Raw genomic sequence first — 20,486 nt, 5'->3', positions numbered from 1 at the left:
GTCTGTTTTTTCTTTATGGTATCTGTACTATCACCAAGTAGATTCACATCATCAGCATAGACCAGCAGCTGATGTGTCCCATTTGATTACAGTCCCGCCTGATTTTCCTGGACATTCCTAATGGCACATTCTAAATCAAAGTTGAAGAGGAGTGGCGATAAATCATCTCATTTTAGACCATTCTGGATAAGAATATTATCAGACAGATGTTTACCTATACGGACTTTGCTATACGTTTCGTTTAAACACATTTTAATCAACCTAACTAGTTTCATGGTACCCCAAACTCTAATAGAATATTGTACAATACTTCCCTCCTAACTAAATCATTGATTTTCTTGAAGACTATGAATAGATGCACTGTGTCATTCTACTCCCATATTTTCTCCAATAGCTGACAAATGCAAGGGATCTGATCACTAGTTGATCTGTTACATCAAAATCTACACTGATGATCCCCAGTAATTTCGTCTATGTATGGACTTAACCTTGAGAGAAGAATATTGGATAAAATTTTATATTAAATTGATAGCAGTGATATCCCCCAATAATTATAACAGCCAGTTTTGTCACCCTTCTTGTGAACTGACATAATAATAGTCTCCTTCCACTGATCAGGCAATTTTTCCTTATGCCAAATAGACATAATTAGATTGTGGATCTTAGAACGTAATATTTCACCTCCTTCTTGAATAAGTTCTGTCGGAGTTTGATCACTACCTGGCGATGTATACCGTTTCAATTTTTCAATAGCACTTTCAACCTCAGAAGGGCTAGGATCAGGTATTAACGGCTCAGCTGTATTGATTTCTGTCTGCCTAACATCACTGACCCTATGTACATTCAATAACAGAGAAGTAGTTCCTCCACCTATTCAAAATGTTGTGGGAATCTGCAAGCAGATCACCATTCTCATCCTTCACTAAGTTACTGCTAGGCTGGTAACCCCTCATAAAGTCATTTATTCCTCTATACAGGTCTCTAATATTCTTGTTCTTACTGTTCATTGCAAGCTCATCAATTTTGTCCTTCAGATATTCCCTCTTTTTGTTCCTGAAATGCCTGCTGGTTTCACATCTTATATTATTCAGATTATCCCCATTTAACTCGCTTGGATCCTGTAACCATTGCAATTTGGCCTGCTTTCTTTGATCTAATAATTTTGAGCATCCTTCATGGAACCATGGCTTATGCTTCTTTGGTTAATAATAACCTAGACTCTCTTTGGCAGACATTTTTATATTCTCTCTAATAGTTTCCCAAGTTTTATTAACATCCACCTCAGTGTCCAAGTTTTCCAAAGCCGCCAACCTACTTGAGATTTCAACATGATACTACTCTTTACCCTCTACCCCATTTAATTTCTTGAGATTGAACCTCTCCATATGAACCTTGTGCATTGTTCTTTTACTCACTGCCACCTTTGCCACTACCAGGTAGTGGTCAGTATCACAATCTGCTGCCCTGAATGATCAGACATCAGGTAGGCTTGAATCCCATCACCTATCTATCAAAATATGGTCAATTTGATTGTGCATCTTCCCATGAGGAGATGTACAAGTAAATTTATGAATGTTATGATGTTGGAAAATCGTACTTCTAACAGTAATATTTGTAGATGTGGCAAAGTTTACTACTCTAACTCTGTTACCATTACTAATTTCGTTTAAACTCTCATTCGCAGTTGTTGGTTTGGAAATGTTTTCCCCACCCATTTTGGCATTGAAATCTCATAACAATTTTCATATGGTACTTTGGGAATTTATCAAATAGATGTTCTAGTTCTTCATAGAACCTGTCCTTTATATCATCAATTTTATCTTCTGTTGGAGCATGAACATTCAGAATGATGATATCACACCAGCGACCTCTTAGTATTAGGCATTAAGCTTTGGAATTATTTCTAGAACATTCCATGTGAGAATCTGTAGTAGTGGAAGTTCTGCACAGACATATGTTTTTCACCAAAATACATAATAATTCTTTTTCAATTTCTGCTGTCTATTCTACACAGATGAAGCATCTAAAGCAAAGAATGTGTCATAAGTTTTCCCTCACCATAATTTGTTGAATATGTGTTAAAGTAATTGCCGTGACTTATATTTTATATCTGTTTCAAGGGAAGTGTTTCTTGGTCTTGGGGGAAGTCATTGTGGTCGGTTGTGACTGGTAATACCAGACATTATAAATGCACTGTTTCCAGATGATAAATCTTTATCTAGCCTGAAGTCAATAAGAAGAAATAATTTTAGTTTGGATATTAGTGTAATTTGAATATTACATGTGTTCTTGGAATATAGTTTACTGACATTTATTATGTACAAATATTTGAAGCAAACAGCGTAAAATATCAGCTGCAGCCAGTCAGTATATTTATAACATTTCCCAAAACTGCACCAGTGATTTTAGTTGGAGGTTGGTTTTTATTATTATGGATCTGAGATTCTCATAGCAGTGACTGAAAAGTACTTTCTTCTGGAATGTAGCACCGTGTAGCATAGTAGAAGCATGTAGAAGTCCATCAGCATTTCAGATGGATGTGCTTGGCATTTTTTTTTTGACCCTGAAGGTGGACACAGTACATTCTTCTAAAACTTTGATTGATTCTACTGGACTGTGGGGTGTTACATCCCTTTTTTATATTTTAATTAATAAGTGAAGGGAGCATTTGGCATGAATGTTGATTTATTCACCGCCAAATCTTCTTTTCTCAAAATAAACTTAAACAGAAAAATCTTGACAGTTTCAGCAGTTGTTGGCAAGTTCAGTTTGAATTCTAAGTATTGGTTAGATTTTTTTATGAACTCAATATATTGCGTTATTCACTGACCTTCTGTATTTGTTATGAATTTGCTAATGAATTGTTTTAGTATGGCTTGCCAGTGCACAGTGAGAAATGGTGAAAACTTACTGTGACATTACTGTTTTATAACTGATGATACTGCACTGCAAAATATGTAAGAGAGATATACAGAAAATTGCATTAGATCACCACGTTTCCTGAAAAGTGTTTCCTGTTATTTTTTAGGATCCAATGTCACACCGTATCATTGAAAAGCGTCGACGGGACCGCATGAATAACTGTTTGGCTGACTTGTCTCGTCTTATCCCTGCAGACTACCTCAAGAAAGGACGTGGGAGAGTAGAAAAGACAGAGATAATTGAGATGGCAATTAAACACATGAAACATCTTCAAGCTCATGCTTGCCATCAGATAGGTAAGTATACAAGTATGTAAACTGCGTGATGATGCTTCATGATGTAAGCAGATTTACCAGCTTCTAAAATTAAGATGTTTCTTCATTGCCAAAATATAGCTTAAAATTATAGACACTGAACGTGTTTGTATGGTTCAGATTTTTAAACTGATATACTGTGATAATATCCATAAAGTTAAGTAAGTGTTGATCTTTGAGCTTGGAAGCAGAAGATCTTTACCGTACATGTGGTACAATTCTAGGACAAGAAAGGTTGAATCTCACAAACTACCATGGAAGAAACAGATTTTATGAGATCTGAAGTTCTCATGGTGGTGAATGTTAAGAACGTGGTCTTCTGGCATGTGCTTGAAAAACGAAGGCAGTATGTTCCCCCAAAACACTGGTAACATTCTGCTAGATTACACAGTGTCATTACCAAAAAGGCCACATCTTATGATGTAAATTTAAACAGACTGCAGTATGTGACTATAATTTGTAACCCTTTGTGTGTCTTGTACTGATTAGATTGGCTTGGAGCTTAAAGGAACCGCAGCTAAAGAGATTGACTCACTGTTAATGAATTAACATAGCATTTCTGTTTTTAGACTGCAACAGATGTGACACATCAAAAGGTCATTTGAAGAAAGTAGTTTTGGTATTGAGAGTTAATCAGTCTTATATTCTTCTTTTCTAGATTACAAGCAGGATCACTAGATGTGATTAATAGTGGAAGGAAGACCGTGTTTTGTGTTTTTCACAAAAATAGTACTAATAAATTGCTTATCTTTATGTAAAACTCTGATATTCCATCACGCTTGTAGTCACACATTTCAGTTTTTATAATTTTAAGTTCCTTTTGATAGAAAAGACATTCAGATGGTACACCATTGCATAGCTCTAGAAAAAAGAAAACTGTATATATTCATAACAATGAGCTTTTGAACTAGTATGAACTTAGGCAGATTTTTTCTAGTCATGCCTACCCATAATACATACATAAACTTCACAGATGATGACTTGGTTGTCTAGAAATCATCGCATTTTCAGGAATGAATAATCTGGAAAAAAAGATGCAATTTTTGTTTTAGAATATTTGATATTAATTAGTGAGGATCTATATTTTGTTGACATTTCCTGTATACTCTTCAAAGGAATATAGTTTAATGATGTGAAGCACATAATTGCAGTAAACGCCTCGTGCGGCATCTGTGGGGAATGAGATTTGCTGGTTACGTGAGACATACTGTTACAGAAACCCAGGCACACTATACATAGACAAAACAACACATTTGTGCTATAGAATTTTTGTGTGAGTCTTGTTACATGACAGAGGTTGATAGTTGAAGGATTTCTAATGCATATACAGTAAAGCAGTTACAGATTCAACCAGCCTATACTCTAATGGCATCTGAGTGAGGGAGGATGGCAGGTAATACTGCTAGTGGTGGCTAGGAGAACTACTGTATGGGAGATGAATATGTGTGCACCACAGATTTGTTTTTGAATAACTTTATAAACATGGTCCTTTTTTTAATACCAGATAACAGCAAGCTTACTGACCAAGAAAGACTCAAAATTCATATCATCATGCAGTATCAGCCTGTTTTCTTTTTGGTATATTGGTATTATTGCATCTTGCAGACACATGTGAACTAGCACAGCAACAGAACTGCGAAGATGGAAATGAACAGCATCCAACTGGAGGGCCCATAATAATTGAGCATTATCGACTTGGGTATCAAGAGTGTCTATCAGAGGCAATGCATTTTCTCGTTGAAGTTGAGGGCTTCTTTGCTGGTGACCCACTCTGTGTTCAACTTATCAACCATCTTCAGAAACATTGTGACAAGATCCTCAGAGGTGAGCTGAAGAACGAATCCTAGTCCTGATTTTCAAGCACAAGAAAATAATTTCCATCCATCAGCGACTAATTTGGAGAAATGTTTAACAAGATACATTGATATTTTTTAACTTATAGGTCATGGATTTTTTGGGACTTAAGTCATGGGAGCTGGCAGCCAAATTCTAAATTTTGTGTTTTGAATGGTAATGCTATTAGTACTGAAAAGATATGTGTATCTTTGGAAATATTTCTGATAAATACTCTAATGAAATGTACACGAAATCTGGCTTATCCTTATACCAGGTGGCTCAAAATTTGTTTGTCTTTGACTGTCCACTGCTGGCCACTGAACCATCACGTAGACACCCAGTGCTTGCTTGCTTGCTTGCTTATCTCAGTAGTGCTGCATGTTATAGCATGATTAGTTGTCCTTGAGACACAAACAAGTACAGTTTGCATTGTTCTGAAATATAGTGTTGAACGTAAATTACTTATATGCAGAACCTCTGTGGGAACATCCCACATACTATCATGCTGTTTCGCCCATCAACGGACAACACTCACTCCTAAGTCAATAGCGCATTGCTGTCAGCTCTCATATTTATACAGCACCAACTTGCAGATCATCACGTGCTCTAACCAATCACATCGCTGGCTGCACTCGTATTTAAACAGTGCTCGATAGCTCACATTAATTCATAACGTACGCTAGGCAATCAGCATCCTCCATCAAGCATGGTATAAAAGGCAGAGCCCAAAGCTTGCAATCATCGGTGACCACATCAGCCAGTCAGCCATCACATTTAGTCCAGAGCGATCGGTCTTTGGAGTCATCGACTCTTCACTGTGTCAGGGACGGCTGCCTCGGCTCTCCAGCGGTCATGCCCAACACACCGGGCAACTGGTGCAGCTGCCGCCACTCCAGCAACCGCGCTCCGCGACCAGATGTCTTCCAGCAACCACGCTCAGTGACCAGGCAACTTCTGGCAACTGCCACACTGCGACCAGACAACTAACTCAGCTGCCACAACATTAGCCAACACACCATAGCCAACATCTATTTCTACCGGTGCACACAGCCCTACTTCACCGGCCAGACAGACCTGCCAAACGGCCATAAAACTATCTACCGCAGTGGAACGAACGGCCATTTTCAGGGTCCACAAACTTTCCGAAGTGGTTGTCTATTGGAGTATTGACAAATATCACACCTCTGTATGAAGTTTTCCATGGAGGAAATGTATGTGTAATAGGAAGTTTCATAGGAAGTATTCTGACAACACAGTGCCATGTGTAAAGCAGTGATTCACTATATCATAATGAAATTACTACAGGATTGTTGAGGGACAAGAAGGAAAACAAAAAGAAACAGATGCTGACTGAAGAAAAACTGGATGGTGTTGGTACTTTATTAGAAGTAAGTCTGAAGATGCCATTATGTCTTTTGGCTCTTCATTGTGGGTTTGCAAAACGTACAGCTCACATTGGTACAAAGTTGCTGATATTTTGGCCTTGAAAAACTACAGCAATGTATAGTCTTTTGTCCCCATATTTTTCAGTGCTGTAGGTGGTTTCAGATGTTGGTATTCAGTGAACTTCTTGATCCAGAACTTACAATTTAGTTTGATGGGATGTTGTTCAGTTTAAGTGCTTAGGTAGACAGCAAAAATGATGGACATTGGGACACAGAAGATCCTCGTGCTGTTCATGAAGTGTTACAAATGTTTTAAAAGTTTAGGTTTGGCATGCGGTTAGTGTGCAGAGGATAAATAGTGCTATGTACTTTTGTTAAAAAAAATATGAATTCTGACCTTTACGTTAAATTGATTCTGTCATCCTTTGATTAATTGATGATGGAAAATTGTACAGTCATACAGGCATTTAATGGAAGCCTATGCAGTGGCACATATAATACACAATTCTATGGCTGCATTAGGCACAATATCTTTGGCAGTTAAGTTGTAGGTCGAGGATTGTGGCCCCACAAGGAAATTGTTTGTGTAAACTACCTGTGCTCTCTGGAGGAACTTCAAGGAAATGTTATGCATGAAATTTCTGCTTTTCCTATACAGCAGCTTCAGTGTGTCTCTAAGAAATATTACCACTATATGAAGCATGCTTAGAAGTGCAGGGTTGTCACTTTGAGGATCTTGTATAAAATAAGGCAAGTTAAGCTACAGCAGAAATATAAGCTAAAATTATTGGCTTTGACAGAGTCTGTGCAAGAAGAATTCCATGTCAGCTGCAGGAACCAGTCTAACAATAAACTGTACACTCTGTATTTGAAAGGAAATACACTTCTGAATTCTGTAATGATGTCTCTTACTAGTACAGAAGTTGTTCTTTCAGAAAGAGACTGAAGAATACTGAAATAAAACAAAGTGCCATGTTATGACTTAATTTTCTTGGATGGGACACAATGTAGTGAGAACCTAAAATTTAAAAAAGTGTTATGTGTAAACTAAATCTACAGCAATTACATTTATCTAAATGTTTTCCTTCCCATAGCATGACTGAGCGGTGGTTAAGAATACCTTTCAATGGAAATATAAAAAAAGCATGGGTCCCTACAAAGTCTGATGACATTTTGACTGTCACCTGTGCTACCACAGGATGATAAAATGTTGTAAGGGTTAAATACAGTTAGATCTAATTGATGGAAATATTATTTTATGTTCATTTCCACGCTCTCAGATTAATTGAATAATTATTAGTCATTTTGTCCCCTTTGTTGATATAGCCCATGGGCTGATTGTCTTATTTGTCAACATATTGTCGCGTATCGGGCGTATATCGCGACAAATAAATTCTCGATGTATTCGATGTAGCGAATTTTATTTCACATCCGCTCTCACAATCACCCAAATTACAGATTTACGATTACTGCTATCTGCAGTATCACAATTAGTACACTCCAAATACCAGAATACAACTGACTGGCTGACTTTACGTCTTGACTCGGCGACTGTTACAGTACAACTCGCTGGTAGCCACATTAGAACTGACTTTGAATAGCCTTCGCTGCGCCTCATGTAGCCTCGATCGGACCATACGGAAAACGGCCGCGTAATAGGCACCCTCTTTGCCTGGCGCTGTGTTGCTATGTAACGCTAGCGGAGGTAACCGCTGTTACTATCGTAACGTCGCCGCTGTTGACTCGCGTTGCCTAGCGACCGCGATATCCCTCGGTGACGTCACCGCGGAGGGGAGTGGCGGGGCGGGAACTCGCCTATTACCGTAAGAACGCGAGCGTTACGTTACCGCCACGTACCGCTGGGGAGGTAGGGGTCAACATGTCACAAAATATATTGCTTGTCTTTCCAGAGCATTGTTATCATTTACCTCTCATCCTAGCACATATGTCATTCTGTTTCAGTTTTAGTGTTTTATTGTCAAAGACCCTAGTATCCTGTTACCATTTTCTCTGCCAGTTCCACACCATTTTCTAGCTCTTGCTTGTAGGTTATAAGAGGAAAGAAATTGTAGTTTTGTGGCCTCCCAATCTGCTCTCCTAGTTAGATTTTCACTAGGATAGTAGTTGCATTTCTCAAATGTGCATTCATTACATAAGAAAGTTAGGGCTGTAGCATGACTCTTAAATCTTTATGCTGAAGTCCTTACATTTCATCGGAACGTATTACTTGAAAATAACATCCGCTTTGAAGAGCACAGTGACTTCATCCATGGCCAGAGGTTAAAGATGAACTTCAAAATTTAACATAGGCCTCACTGTGGACTTCAGATAGAGCTTAGTTCTTTTTAAGTCTGTCAGTAGTTCTTATTAGCCTATTTTCCTTTCTTTGTAAAAGTGAAGTAGGCTTATGAGATCACCATGCAGTCAATGTATCTCTGAATCCTCCCCCTATTAACATTTGAATGCCTGAACCAATCTTTTTGGAACTTGGTAAGTATATCATGGCACCTGAGCCCATCTGAACTTCATACTTCATAAATCCATCCCGTCAGTCTGTGTGTCTATATATATATCCCCCTATTATTGCTAGGCAGTGACTCAGTAGAAACATTACTGCAGCAATGAATACACACGCACCAATAGAAGAATTGTTGGACAAGTTGTTTTCTGTGTGATGTGTTTTTTAACAAAGGAAAGTGAGTGATTAGTTCTAACCAGAACTTCTTGTAAATCTTGTCTTGTTGATTCATATTACTGCAGAAATGTAGGCATTTCAGTTCTGTTGCATTTCATAATGTTGCCATAAAATTGTGTGTGCAGCTGTTCAGGAGTGGATTAATAATCATTCATTATATTTCTGACATCATGTACTAACTATTATATGAGTATTATAGCCAGAAGGGCCTGCGTCTCTTTTACAATCATGTGATGAAATCATGACCATCTGTTATTGTTAAGTATGCCTAAATAGTGGTTGTACTTGTAGTACTTATTAGTCTCAGTCACCAGCAGTTGGATCACTTGCACAAAGAAGAAGAAAAAGGTGTAATTAGTATATAAATTAAAGTTTCAAACCGGACTATAGTGAATCCGGACTGATCAAAGCAGGACTATGGGAGGTATTGCTGTATTTATTTAGTATGACATTTAATTTATCTTCCTCCTGTTGCAGCTGTGTCACAGCTGACAAAGCCATGTATGAGTGAATCGCATGATTATGGAATGAAACTTGTTCTTTTCAGACTAGCAATGACCCTCCTAGGGTTGATGTTTATAAATAACTCTCAACAGGAAAGCATAATACATATCTATATAGAAGGACATGAATCTTCTACTGCTCCAGCTTCTGTATGTTGTCTTGGAGGAAAGGCATTTAGCTCTTTAATGTTGCAGTGCTGAGCCAGTTGGGCTGCACATATGTCATTGTAAAAGTGCAATGCATGATCAGTATAGATCAGCCATATTACCTTGTGAACGTTCACAATTTGAAACCTACAAGGGCCATTTTATTGATTGATTATCTACTTGCACTGTATTAACAGAGAAGTTACATATAATCATGACTGTTACCACTAATCTGAACATACACGTATAATAAAATCCACGTGACAACTTTTAGTGTACACCCCGATACATCTTAATTCAGAATATGTTTAGAAGTTACAGAGAAGAAAGATGTGAATGGACATGACCTCCCCCATAATGAGTTCAGTTTACCACATATGTTCTTAGTACAAAAAATGTATAATCTGTTTTTAAGATTTTGTTTTATTTTTCAGTACTTGGCCGTTTATTATGTTGTCTTAAACTATCTAATGCTTTTTCAAAATTAAGCAGTAAGCTCATTGTAACCAAAGTTAAGAATAAGTTATATATTTAATAATCAGAGATTTGTCAAGTTGATCTGTGGACAATAACCATGAAGTTTCAGTTGGTAGAAACCAGTTGGTTGTGAGTGGAATCAGAGAGTCCTTGTATAGAACAGGTTCTGAGACACATAAAAACTAACATAGCAACCATACCACCCAGTAATGTGAATTGTAAGACCAAGTGCCATAATGCAAGGTTGCCAAATGGAAATGTGATGTTCATCTTACATTTTGCAGCCTCTCTTGTGTATATTTTTTGTATTAATGATAAAGCAGCAAGAAAAATTCACTTTGTGAATGGTGCTTAGAAAACATAATGCCCTTTTTTGTAAATATATGCATACATTAAATTAATTGAATTAAGTTCTAAGTTTGGTAGTACACTTAGTGAGATAAAGAAACAAGGTATTAATGTGGGTAACAGAAATTACTGGTAGAAAGAGTTATACTGAATTCCCAGAATATATAATGCAAGTGACTGAAAAAGTAATTGACAATGATTGATCTCCTATCTGAAGATCTAAAGTTCATGAGTTGTAGATATATTGAATGTGGGGAATTTCAGGCTATCGTCTCTATCATTATTCTTTGTCTTATGCTTTACAGTCATATGTAATGTATATTATTGATTTTTATGCTTGAGCCATGCTGCTTTGTAACTGAATCCAACATTTGGGTAAATCTCACAATTACCTTCTTTAAGGTAAATGTCTAAAATGGTCCTTGGATTTATGTACTTATTAGGTACCTGGTAGGTGTGGGTGGCTCTGTTAAGAAAGTATTTAATCCATCTTCGACTGTTTCTGAGTGTTACACATTTCAGTAGATTCCCTTTGGGGGTTGGGTGGGAGATGGAATTAGGAATACTGGCTAATACAAAGACAAAGACAAAAATAACACCGTCTAATGTGACTATTTAAGTTTTATCATTTGAAGACTCATCACCCTTACATGTTTCGATCCATACGGATCATCCTCAGAGGGCATCAATACTTTTTCGGGAAACTACTATTACAATAGGTGTTAAATTATATACATACACATATAATGTCTTAAATGCACAATGTACACAGTGTTCAANTTATATTGCCTATGTTAGTTAACTGGTGTGTGTGTGTGTTATTTTAGTTGTGTGACTTATGTAATCTATTACATGTATACATCTATAATCAAATGGACTATTTCCACATCCTAGGATTTTTGCCTGTATGGATATATGGAAAATAAAGGAAATGAATGAACGCTTAAAATTTATAAACCATACAGGTTCGTGTCACTTCTCCTATTGTTATTCTTGGAGGTGGCTGATCCTGTGCTGCCTGTTTATCTTGCGAAAGGAGATTCTTAGTATTTCCGTGTTTATTCATGGCCTGCTGTGTTGTTTACACAAATCAAATTCACCAGCTAATACTGACAGAATATGAGTCAGAAATTGTTTCCTTTACCTTTGCCAGGCAGAAGCCTGTAGAGTCAACAACATGTGGAAGAATTAAACATAAGGAATATAACTTTGTGATTCAGTTGTGTTCCTCTTTTGTAGATGCTATTAAATTTTCCACATATATGTAAATATGAAACAGCAAGTACATTATAAAAAAGAACGTGTGTATATATGATTCTACTAAATTGCCCGTTCATAGGTGACCGGTTGAATTTTCCTCGGGCACATCATGGTGAAACAACAAGCACATCATCCAATAGCAGTGGGAGTGGTGGCTACAGCAATCGTCATGGTAGTACCATTCCTTCTGGATCGTCTGGCCTCAGTTCAGGTTCCCCTAATTCTGGTTCCTGTAGTGATTCTGGACGAACAGAGAACAAGGATTCCGGAATAGCCAGTGACATTCCTACTGTTCCAGCCCAGGCTGTTATTGCTCTTCCTTCAGCAGGTATTAAGCTGTACAAGTTTATTGTCCAGATATCCTGTAACCCAATATTTATTACAAAGAAACCACGAAATTATATTGATAGTAATTTGGATTCACAACCATGTACTCACGTTTGAAACACTGAGAGAAAGAATTTCCCTTCCTGAATATCTTACCTTGTTTAAAATAGTATGTAAATAAAAATGTCAATAAACTGTAGCTTCCTTCCCCTAGAATATTGTTGCATTTCTCTTGTGAATCTCTTTCAATAACTTTTAAGGATAAATGACTAGCATATTGAATTGAATTGAATTGAATTGAATTTATTTACCTTCCGTAAATCCAGTACAGGTGAGACACCATAGGATATGGAACAAATCAAGTTAGAATACATAGTATCTATACAATAATACAGTAATATTGCAATTAATGTTAGTGACTAGACAGGGGGTTTGGATTTATCGAACTGTCATGACTCATAACTACAAATAAGTATAACACTCTCACTAATGTACACACACTACAAGTCACTAGAGTGATTACTAAGTTTTCTCAGTTTATAATGTCTTCACTAGGCATTGCTTTGTTAAGTCTGCTGACAGTGGAGATTTTTCACAGCCAGCCACGAACTACACTGCTAACTGCTTCCTCTGACCGATTCTCATTACACAGTCTCAGTGCAGACCGAACAGAGAATACTGCTTCCAAGTATTCCTCCAATGTTGAGAGATGTGTTAAGTGGGCTTTTGCCTAGTAATGGCTTTGGTATTGTTAATGTGGGAGTGTGTTTTGGTTGCCATGTAAACGTGTTTGCCTGCCGTTTTCTAGCACCAGACAACTTTTCTGGGTCTGCTATTCCGGTTTTCAGATATCATGTCACAATATCAACACCCAAGCATCATGTCAAGCAGCAAAACTTCTGATATATTAACAGTCACATCTGATTTTATTGAGGAGCCCCTCTAGCTGCATGTGTAACTGTTTAACCCAAATGAATCATGCCATTTTACTTTACCCGGGTTTGCAGCATCATTATATAAATAGCCCATGTATCAGAATTATTTTCCTGCGATCTGATTTTGTGTTCCGCTTTTTTGCTGCCTAAATGCAACGTCGGTTAATATTCTGTCGTCTTATTGGCCCTACATTTTTTGTCCTAACAGACATTTGCACATAAAGGGCAGAAAAGTGGAGTGCAGAGTCAGATCTACAGAGTTCAACAGGATGCTACAGTTTAATATTATTTTCCCTTATAAGCATCTGTCCTGAACACTAGCAGAAATGTACTAAGAACTCAACCAGAAGAAACATTTCTTCCCTGTCCCTTTCCAGCATCTAGAAGCCTAAGAATGCTGTTCAGACCTGGAAATATACATGTAGCAGAAGAAAAATATGGAAAGGGAAGTATGTAAAGTTTTTGGTTAGAATTATATTGTAGTGTGCTGTAGCAGATTCGTTTCCATTTTATGTTGATTTCGTTGCCACACTTATACTTTCAGTAGAGCTGTGAACTGCAGTCAGTATAGCAGGAGTGTCGAAGTACACATGGTTATTATCTGATTTAGCATGTGCACAGGATGATGTTGATGAACAGCATGCGACTCAGAAGAAGTGAGTGATACACCACTCGAAGATCCAGCGTCTTCTGAAAGAAAAGATAGGGATTTAAAGTGATCCATAAATTTCCCTCTGAGACAGCAAATGTGCTTCACTTTGTGGGAGAACAAAATTGGCCAAACATAATTGCTACATCCAGTATTTCTGAGAGTTCATAACCTCACAATTTCTTCTTCTGTATTTTAAAGCCATTCCAGTTTTTGTATGAGAGAGCAACTGCTATATACAGCATGATGCCCAAGCAAGAAACAGATCAGACTTTTTTGATTCACGGGAAATGAGAATGAAGGATGTATGTACATTTTTTCTTAACTATAGTTAAAGCAGGTAATGACCACAGGCCTAATATGAAACTGTGTTGAATGAAAGATGAAACTCTCATCATATTCCTTTTTATTCCAGTACAATGCCATATGAGCTTTCGCATAAGATTCTAAAATATTTGCATTTCACGGACAATTAGAAATCATCAAGACAGAAGAGATCATGATTATGACATTACGGAAAATCAGAGGAACATTTGATGCCCTAGATTCAAAATTTTAAGATCTGTACCATCCAACAGTATATATGGCAGTGGATTAAGCAATGATGAAATTCATGATGAAAGTTGTGTCTCTGTACATTCCAAAAAACATAAACAGATTTGACTTTGTGACAGATATGGGTACACATATGACATGAGTGGTCACCTTGGAAAACAGAAGGACCTGGCGCACACAAAAGCAGCATGTGTTACGGTTCATCACAACGGAAAGAATATGCTGAATAATTGCAGAGGAAAGAGGATACGTTGGATCCAGAATATGAGGAAACCTAAGGGCTGTGTGTTGGTAGAACAGACAAATAGTAAATATCTTTTCCTGTTTGCACACATTCCTTCTTTGGAGGGTAGCTTCAAGGAAGGTGGAAAAATTGTGTAGCTCCTGGTCGTTGAAGACCATGATACCCATATGAATTATGTTGACCTGAGGGACAGGTTGGTGAATATCTGTAGCAAAAGCAAAACAACTTGGAAGTGGCCAAAAAAATAGAAATCTTCTTCCATCTGTTAGACCTCAGCATTCTGAATTCACACACTGCACACAGATCTTGTTGGAGAAGTATTACAGATGTGAAATTATGGAACAGCTAGTTGGGGATCTTGTTGTTCTAGCCCATGAAGAGACCGTTGAAGTGCATGGTGTGCCAGAGGGTCAACCCTGTATGTCAGTGACTGAAATGAGCTAACTGCGAGTAGAACATTTCTTGCATGGGCTGTATAAAGGAAAAGAGCATCATTGTCATGTGTGCCAAATGAAAAAGCAACTGAAGAAAGTGTGTAGTTGCAAGAAACATGACTGTAGTTTGTGTTGTGCCATACTCTGAGCTGTGGCACACCAAAACCAAATTGTAACTGAGTGCAGTAGTGTTAAATGTGTGTGGTGTGATCTATGCAACAAAACAAACACCTCTCCTCCAGTCAAGTTCAGTGTGGTATAATGAAAATGTGCCTTTTGTGAATGAAAATTTAGGCCCACAGCCAACACAGCAATATATGAATTGTAATTTGGAACAAATATGGAATATAGTGTGGAGCTCTGACTATAGCTTGGTTAGTCATCAAAGGAAGGTACATTCTTTTTGTATATAAGTATTCATATTGTAAAGTTTATCATTTTGCAGCAAATTTTTAAAATAATAACATTAATGTAGCACAAATAAATCTATAAAATTCTGATGAAAATTTATAATATGTTTCAGTGCATGAAGTGGTCGTTACTCTGTTACATGAATTTTATTTTATTGAGAATCAGAAGTCAAGAAAGGATACACATATTTTTTCTTGAATAATACAGCTAGAGATTAAAACTACCACTTGAAAATCTGAATGCCAAGTGGGGTTTGGAATCTTAGAAGGTTGATGTTTTTTATAATGCTAAGAACAGTCATCATACTTTGACTAAATCAGGAGTGGTATTTCAGTTTCATAACCAAAACCACATTGGAGTTTGTTAGACAGAACAATGCAGAAAATAATGTAACAGTTTGCACCATATGCTACTTTTTGCTACATACTTCCACAGTTGATTTCTGAAAATGGTGAAAATCTGACATACAGGTGTTAATTTCATGTCATCAGCTGTTAATGAAAATTATTTTGCTTACAGAAGTTGGTGATGACAGTTGCTGTGAAGATAGTGTTGTAAACCTTAATGGACCAAGCCAATTAAGAGAAATGCTAACATGTTCAAACATACCATCACTCCAAGCAAGCCATACAACAACTGTAGTAACCAGAATACCACAGACAACCTCAGTAATGGTTTCTCATCAGCTGTTGCAACCGTCACCTTCTCCTCTGCACCCAGTATCAAGTCTCCAGTATTCCTCTGGAATGGGCACTACTAATTTCAGTCCAGAGCAGAATGGAATAAATGGAGGTGGTTCAACTGCAGCCTTGTATAAATTCAAGAATAATATTAAACAGCGATTTACAGCAGAGCATCATGTTGAAGGTAACAATAATGGATATCATGATGAAGTGTCAACGCCTATGAGTGGCTTTCCAGTGAATAACAATGGTGTGGGTGTTAAAAGGAAGCGCTACTCATTTGAAGCAGTGCATGAACTAATGCCAGGAACTGGTACACTTACACTGTCTTCGGTGACAAATCTGAAACGTCGTGACAGTGAAACCTGTTCCATCCCATCTTCTCCACCTTCCCCTCCTATTTCAAAGTATCCCCCACCCACCCCTTCTCCAGATCCTGCCCACACTCCTCCACAGCCCCTTAGATCATTGACTAATTCTTCGTATGGAGTTCCTATATTCGCTTTACATTCAAAAGGCTCATTCTACATACCATTAACATTAGATGCTGAAGTTCTAGCTCCTTATTTGGCAGAAATTGAATTTGGGCCTCATGTTAATGGTCTTCAGAATGGAAACACTTCATCAGTGTCAGGCTCAGTGGTGCTTCATCCTGTCACTATTTCTGTCAACTTTCAGCAAACAAAGCATCACAGAATTTCTCAGCATCATTCAAGGCAACATATTAATCACTGTTCTTCCATTACATCATGGAAGAAAGAACTGAATGGTTTCCTACCTATATCTAAGTGGTCTTTATATTCTCCTGATAGAAATTAATCTGTTACAGAGACATCTGATCATGACAATTCTAAGGACTAACTGATCCTTTAAAACTCAATGATTGTTGTTGAAATGCATATTGCAGCCTGCTTATAACCAGTCTTATGTAATTATGTGTATATCATGCTGTTCATAATGTAGGAAATAATGCCATAAAGATATTGCTAAAAACCATATCACACAGAGTTTGTCTGAAGTGACTTTCATTAACACATCCTTTTTGGACCTAAAAATAGATTTTTGACCTATGATAATTGGGTCTTTGCTCAACTCAGTGAAGGGGATAATATGCCTGGATTGCCATTATTAGTTAACTTGTCTGGTAGTACTTCAGTGTAATAAATGGGCAGCATAATTCTACCATTGTGAAACAGAATAGAAGCAGGATGTCCTAGATATCTTATGCTGAAATAGAGAAGACTGTGATATGACAGTTCGTAAATCACACGACTATGTGGAAATAAAATAATCTGTTTTATGTGTCATAAAGGTTATGTTATCAGATGTCACTCTGAAAATATGGAGTTGGTTTTGTCAACCATACCCTTTTGAACACCCTGTTCTCTGTTGGAAATGAATTACGTAGTTATGCTCAGGGCATAGCTGCCTCCGTAGTCTAGAGGTAACGTTCCCACCTCATGACTCGTGGTACGCGGGTTCAAATACCCGGTGGAGGTCATCGAAATTTTAAGGGCGGAAAAATTCAGGGAACAAGTCCTCCGGGAGGGACTTTAAGCTGTGTGTCCCGTGTCGTAACTTTACGGCACGTAAAAGAACCTCATATCCCCAAAGGGGATCACTGAGCCAAATTCCAGGACGTTTGCCGCCCAACAGTAGTCTCTAAGGCCTCTGATAGATGGGGGAAGCATTATAGATACCGCTAAGCAAGTGGCTGAACTTGCTTGCTCAGCGGGACTGATGGTACGCACCATTTATCGGTAGGGTATAGAGACTGGTAGAATATCATAGAGGGAAGCACAATAGATCAAACTGGTCACAGTGCATGGGGAAACCCACCCTCTCTAAATAACTAACTAACTAACTAACTAACTATGCTCAGGGCATTGGAAGTGAAGGAGGGGGGGGGGTGTCTTCTCTTACCCAGATTAGAACACTTCTGACATCTGTGGTTAGTCTGTTTTTTACAGAGAGAAGGACTCCTGCATAATTCTGTTTGCACTTTGTGTAATTTTTACATTATGTTGCAACTTTCTGCCTGTAATGAAAAAGAAAGAAAGAACTGTAGAATTAACATCATTTTAGATAACTCTAAAAACATTGGCATGGTTTTGGAATGTTTCAAAAGGAGGAAAGGTGGTATTTCGACTCATCTTGACCTATTTCAAATATCAGGTAGGCCTACTACTATAATTATACTGTTTAAAATTCTCAAAATATATTTCTAATACAGAATTTGTTTCACTTGATAAGATGACTAGTCTGCAATGTATATATACTTTTTAAAATTCTCAGAATGTGCTTGTAATGTAGTTTCACTAGATAAGATGACTAGGCTGCAATGTGTGGGTCATGTAACTCAGTCTGAAGAATGTTTCAGATGCTAGCTGGAAGAAATGGTTATTAGCCATCCTGTTCATTGTTATTTGTATGTACATGACTATAGAGAGGTACTCTACAAGAATGAGCACATTGTTCATTTGTTATTTGAAAATGTTAATAGGAAACTCCTATAGTATATAATGAGAAGTTATAACTTGAATTGAACAATTTGCTCTGGGCAGGTCCAGCATGGCAGCAAAAGTGAACAAAGTATCTGCTTGGAGTGCCACATTTTTTAACTCTTTTTAATGAAAGTTAATTTCTACTAGTCATTTGTTCGCATTGTGATCATTAATTGGCAGTAATCTGAACATATTATGGGGGAGGAGGGACTTTCAAGAATTATAACACAATGATGAATGAATGTATGAGGGGTAGGCCTTCTTGGCCCTTGCACCGTGATCTACAGTGGTCTCTTGTGCTTATGACACAATGATGGTTTTGTTCACAGTGTCTGGGAATTTTGTGTAATTAATTTTGGTGAGGGTTTGAGGAAATGGCCTGTTTTATATTTTGGGTGTGGGATTGAGTGGAATTTCTCATCACCTGGGTTAGGATTTATGCTTGAGCCAGCCTTAGCTCTAAAGCTCATGTGTAAAATAAGACACAGGAAAATGGAAAAAGTTATAGCACTGTTTACTTTACGTATGTTTGTTATATAAAGTAATTTATAATGTTTGGTGTTGCTCCTTCCCTAGGATAAACCTCAGGATTAATGTATAATATATGAGCAGCTACTAGAACCTGACTGAAGTTTAGTACTTAAAGTATGTTCGTACTGTAGCAAAGTTACTAATGGTTTGGTTGTTGTTTATGGCAGCAACAGATAGTAATATTACTATGTAAGAAATTCAGTTATAAGTTGGCTGCATTGTTACATATTGTCTGATGAACTGATCATAGAACATTCAGAACACACTACTTGCATTTAAAGTGTCCTTCAGTGTGTGTTTTTAATGAAATAACTGACAATTCAGGCTGTGAAGATGTTAGTGAGTCACAAGAAAGGATTTGTTGGTACAGAATTGTGAACTGACAGAGCACTCAGAATGAGTTGCATTATTTTAAGAATTTTACTGTTATAAAACCAGATCTTGTAAATATCCTAGTTTTATTGAAAGACATTTCATGTATTTCGTTACATGTATACTACTGATAATTTTCTATATGTATATATTTGTAACTGTAAAGAGAATATATTAACATAAAATCAAATTTAAATCAATCAATTATTACCTAAAATTATATAGTTGCACCCCTAATTGTTGTGAAAAAAGTGGCTTGGCCTACGCTGTGAATGGGGAGATGGAAAATATGGAATGATGGAGTGACATCATAGCAACTGAAGCATGTACAAATGCTAGCCTCTCACAAATCAGCAGTTGTATGTGAATGTGACTGTCTCATTGTATCGGTAACCTACATGTGTGGAATTGTTCCCCTAACAGCCACATGGGACAGTCTTTCCACAAGTGACATACAAATTCTCAGAGTTAAATGTACTTGTAGAAAGGTTGTCAAGGAATTGATGCATGAAAAATTATATTCCTATGAGAAGCAGACTATATGTAAAAGAATATTTGAAGTTCATTTTCTCAAATTTTTCTCTATTGCATATACGAAGGGGGACCCAAAACTAACCGGAAACGACCTGTTGCACGCACATGCTTTGTAGTTACGAGTTGTGCTGCTAGGTGGTGTTTCGCGACTGTTAGTGAGCTGGCGTCAGTCTGAGTTAAGTGGTTTGTCTGTGGTGCTCTGTTGTGTGCGTTCCTGTTTCAACCCTTTGGCGATTAGTGAGATGGCCGACCAGAAGGAACAAAGAGTGTGCGTGAAATTTTTCTTTCTGTTAGGGAAAACTGCAGCCGAGACTGTTGGGATGCTTCGGCAAGCCTTTAATGATGATGCTTTGGGGAAATCACAGGTCTACGAGTGGTTTTCCCATTTCAAATATGGTAACATGTCAACAGAAGACATGC

General features: G+C 37.5%; 1 protein-coding gene across 7 annotated transcripts in view; it reads left to right on the top strand.

Annotated features, from left to right (window-relative positions):
- LOC111875595 (transcription factor cwo) overlaps positions 1 to 17,627 on the top strand; it is a 53,348-nt gene extending 35,721 nt beyond the window's left edge. For 6 of the 7 annotated variants that reach the window (XM_023871948.2, XM_023871947.2, XM_023871950.2 and 3 more), the window contains 4 exons: positions 3,029 to 3,218; positions 4,842 to 5,060; positions 11,967 to 12,215; positions 15,962 to 17,627. In XM_023871948.2, the coding sequence (XP_023727716.1) occupies positions 3,029 to 3,218; positions 4,842 to 5,060; positions 11,967 to 12,215; positions 15,962 to 16,944 (1,641 nt within the window). In that variant the 3' untranslated portion in view covers positions 16,945 to 17,627. Of the gene's footprint in view, positions 1 to 3,028; positions 3,219 to 4,841; positions 5,061 to 11,966; positions 12,216 to 13,062; positions 13,169 to 15,961 lie in introns of all 7 variants that reach the window. The other variant, XM_033755880.1, reaches the window with a different exon arrangement.
- The last annotated feature ends 2,859 nt before the right edge of the window (positions 17,628 to 20,486 follow it).

Source organism: Cryptotermes secundus, unplaced genomic scaffold (assembly GCF_002891405.2).
Source record: "Cryptotermes secundus unplaced genomic scaffold, Csec_1.0 scaffold50, whole genome shotgun sequence".
In the NCBI taxonomy this organism is placed as follows: domain Eukaryota; kingdom Metazoa; phylum Arthropoda; class Insecta; order Blattodea; family Kalotermitidae; genus Cryptotermes; species Cryptotermes secundus.
The sequence above is the reverse complement of the archived record's forward strand: the minus strand, read 5'-3'. Positions and strand labels throughout refer to the sequence as shown.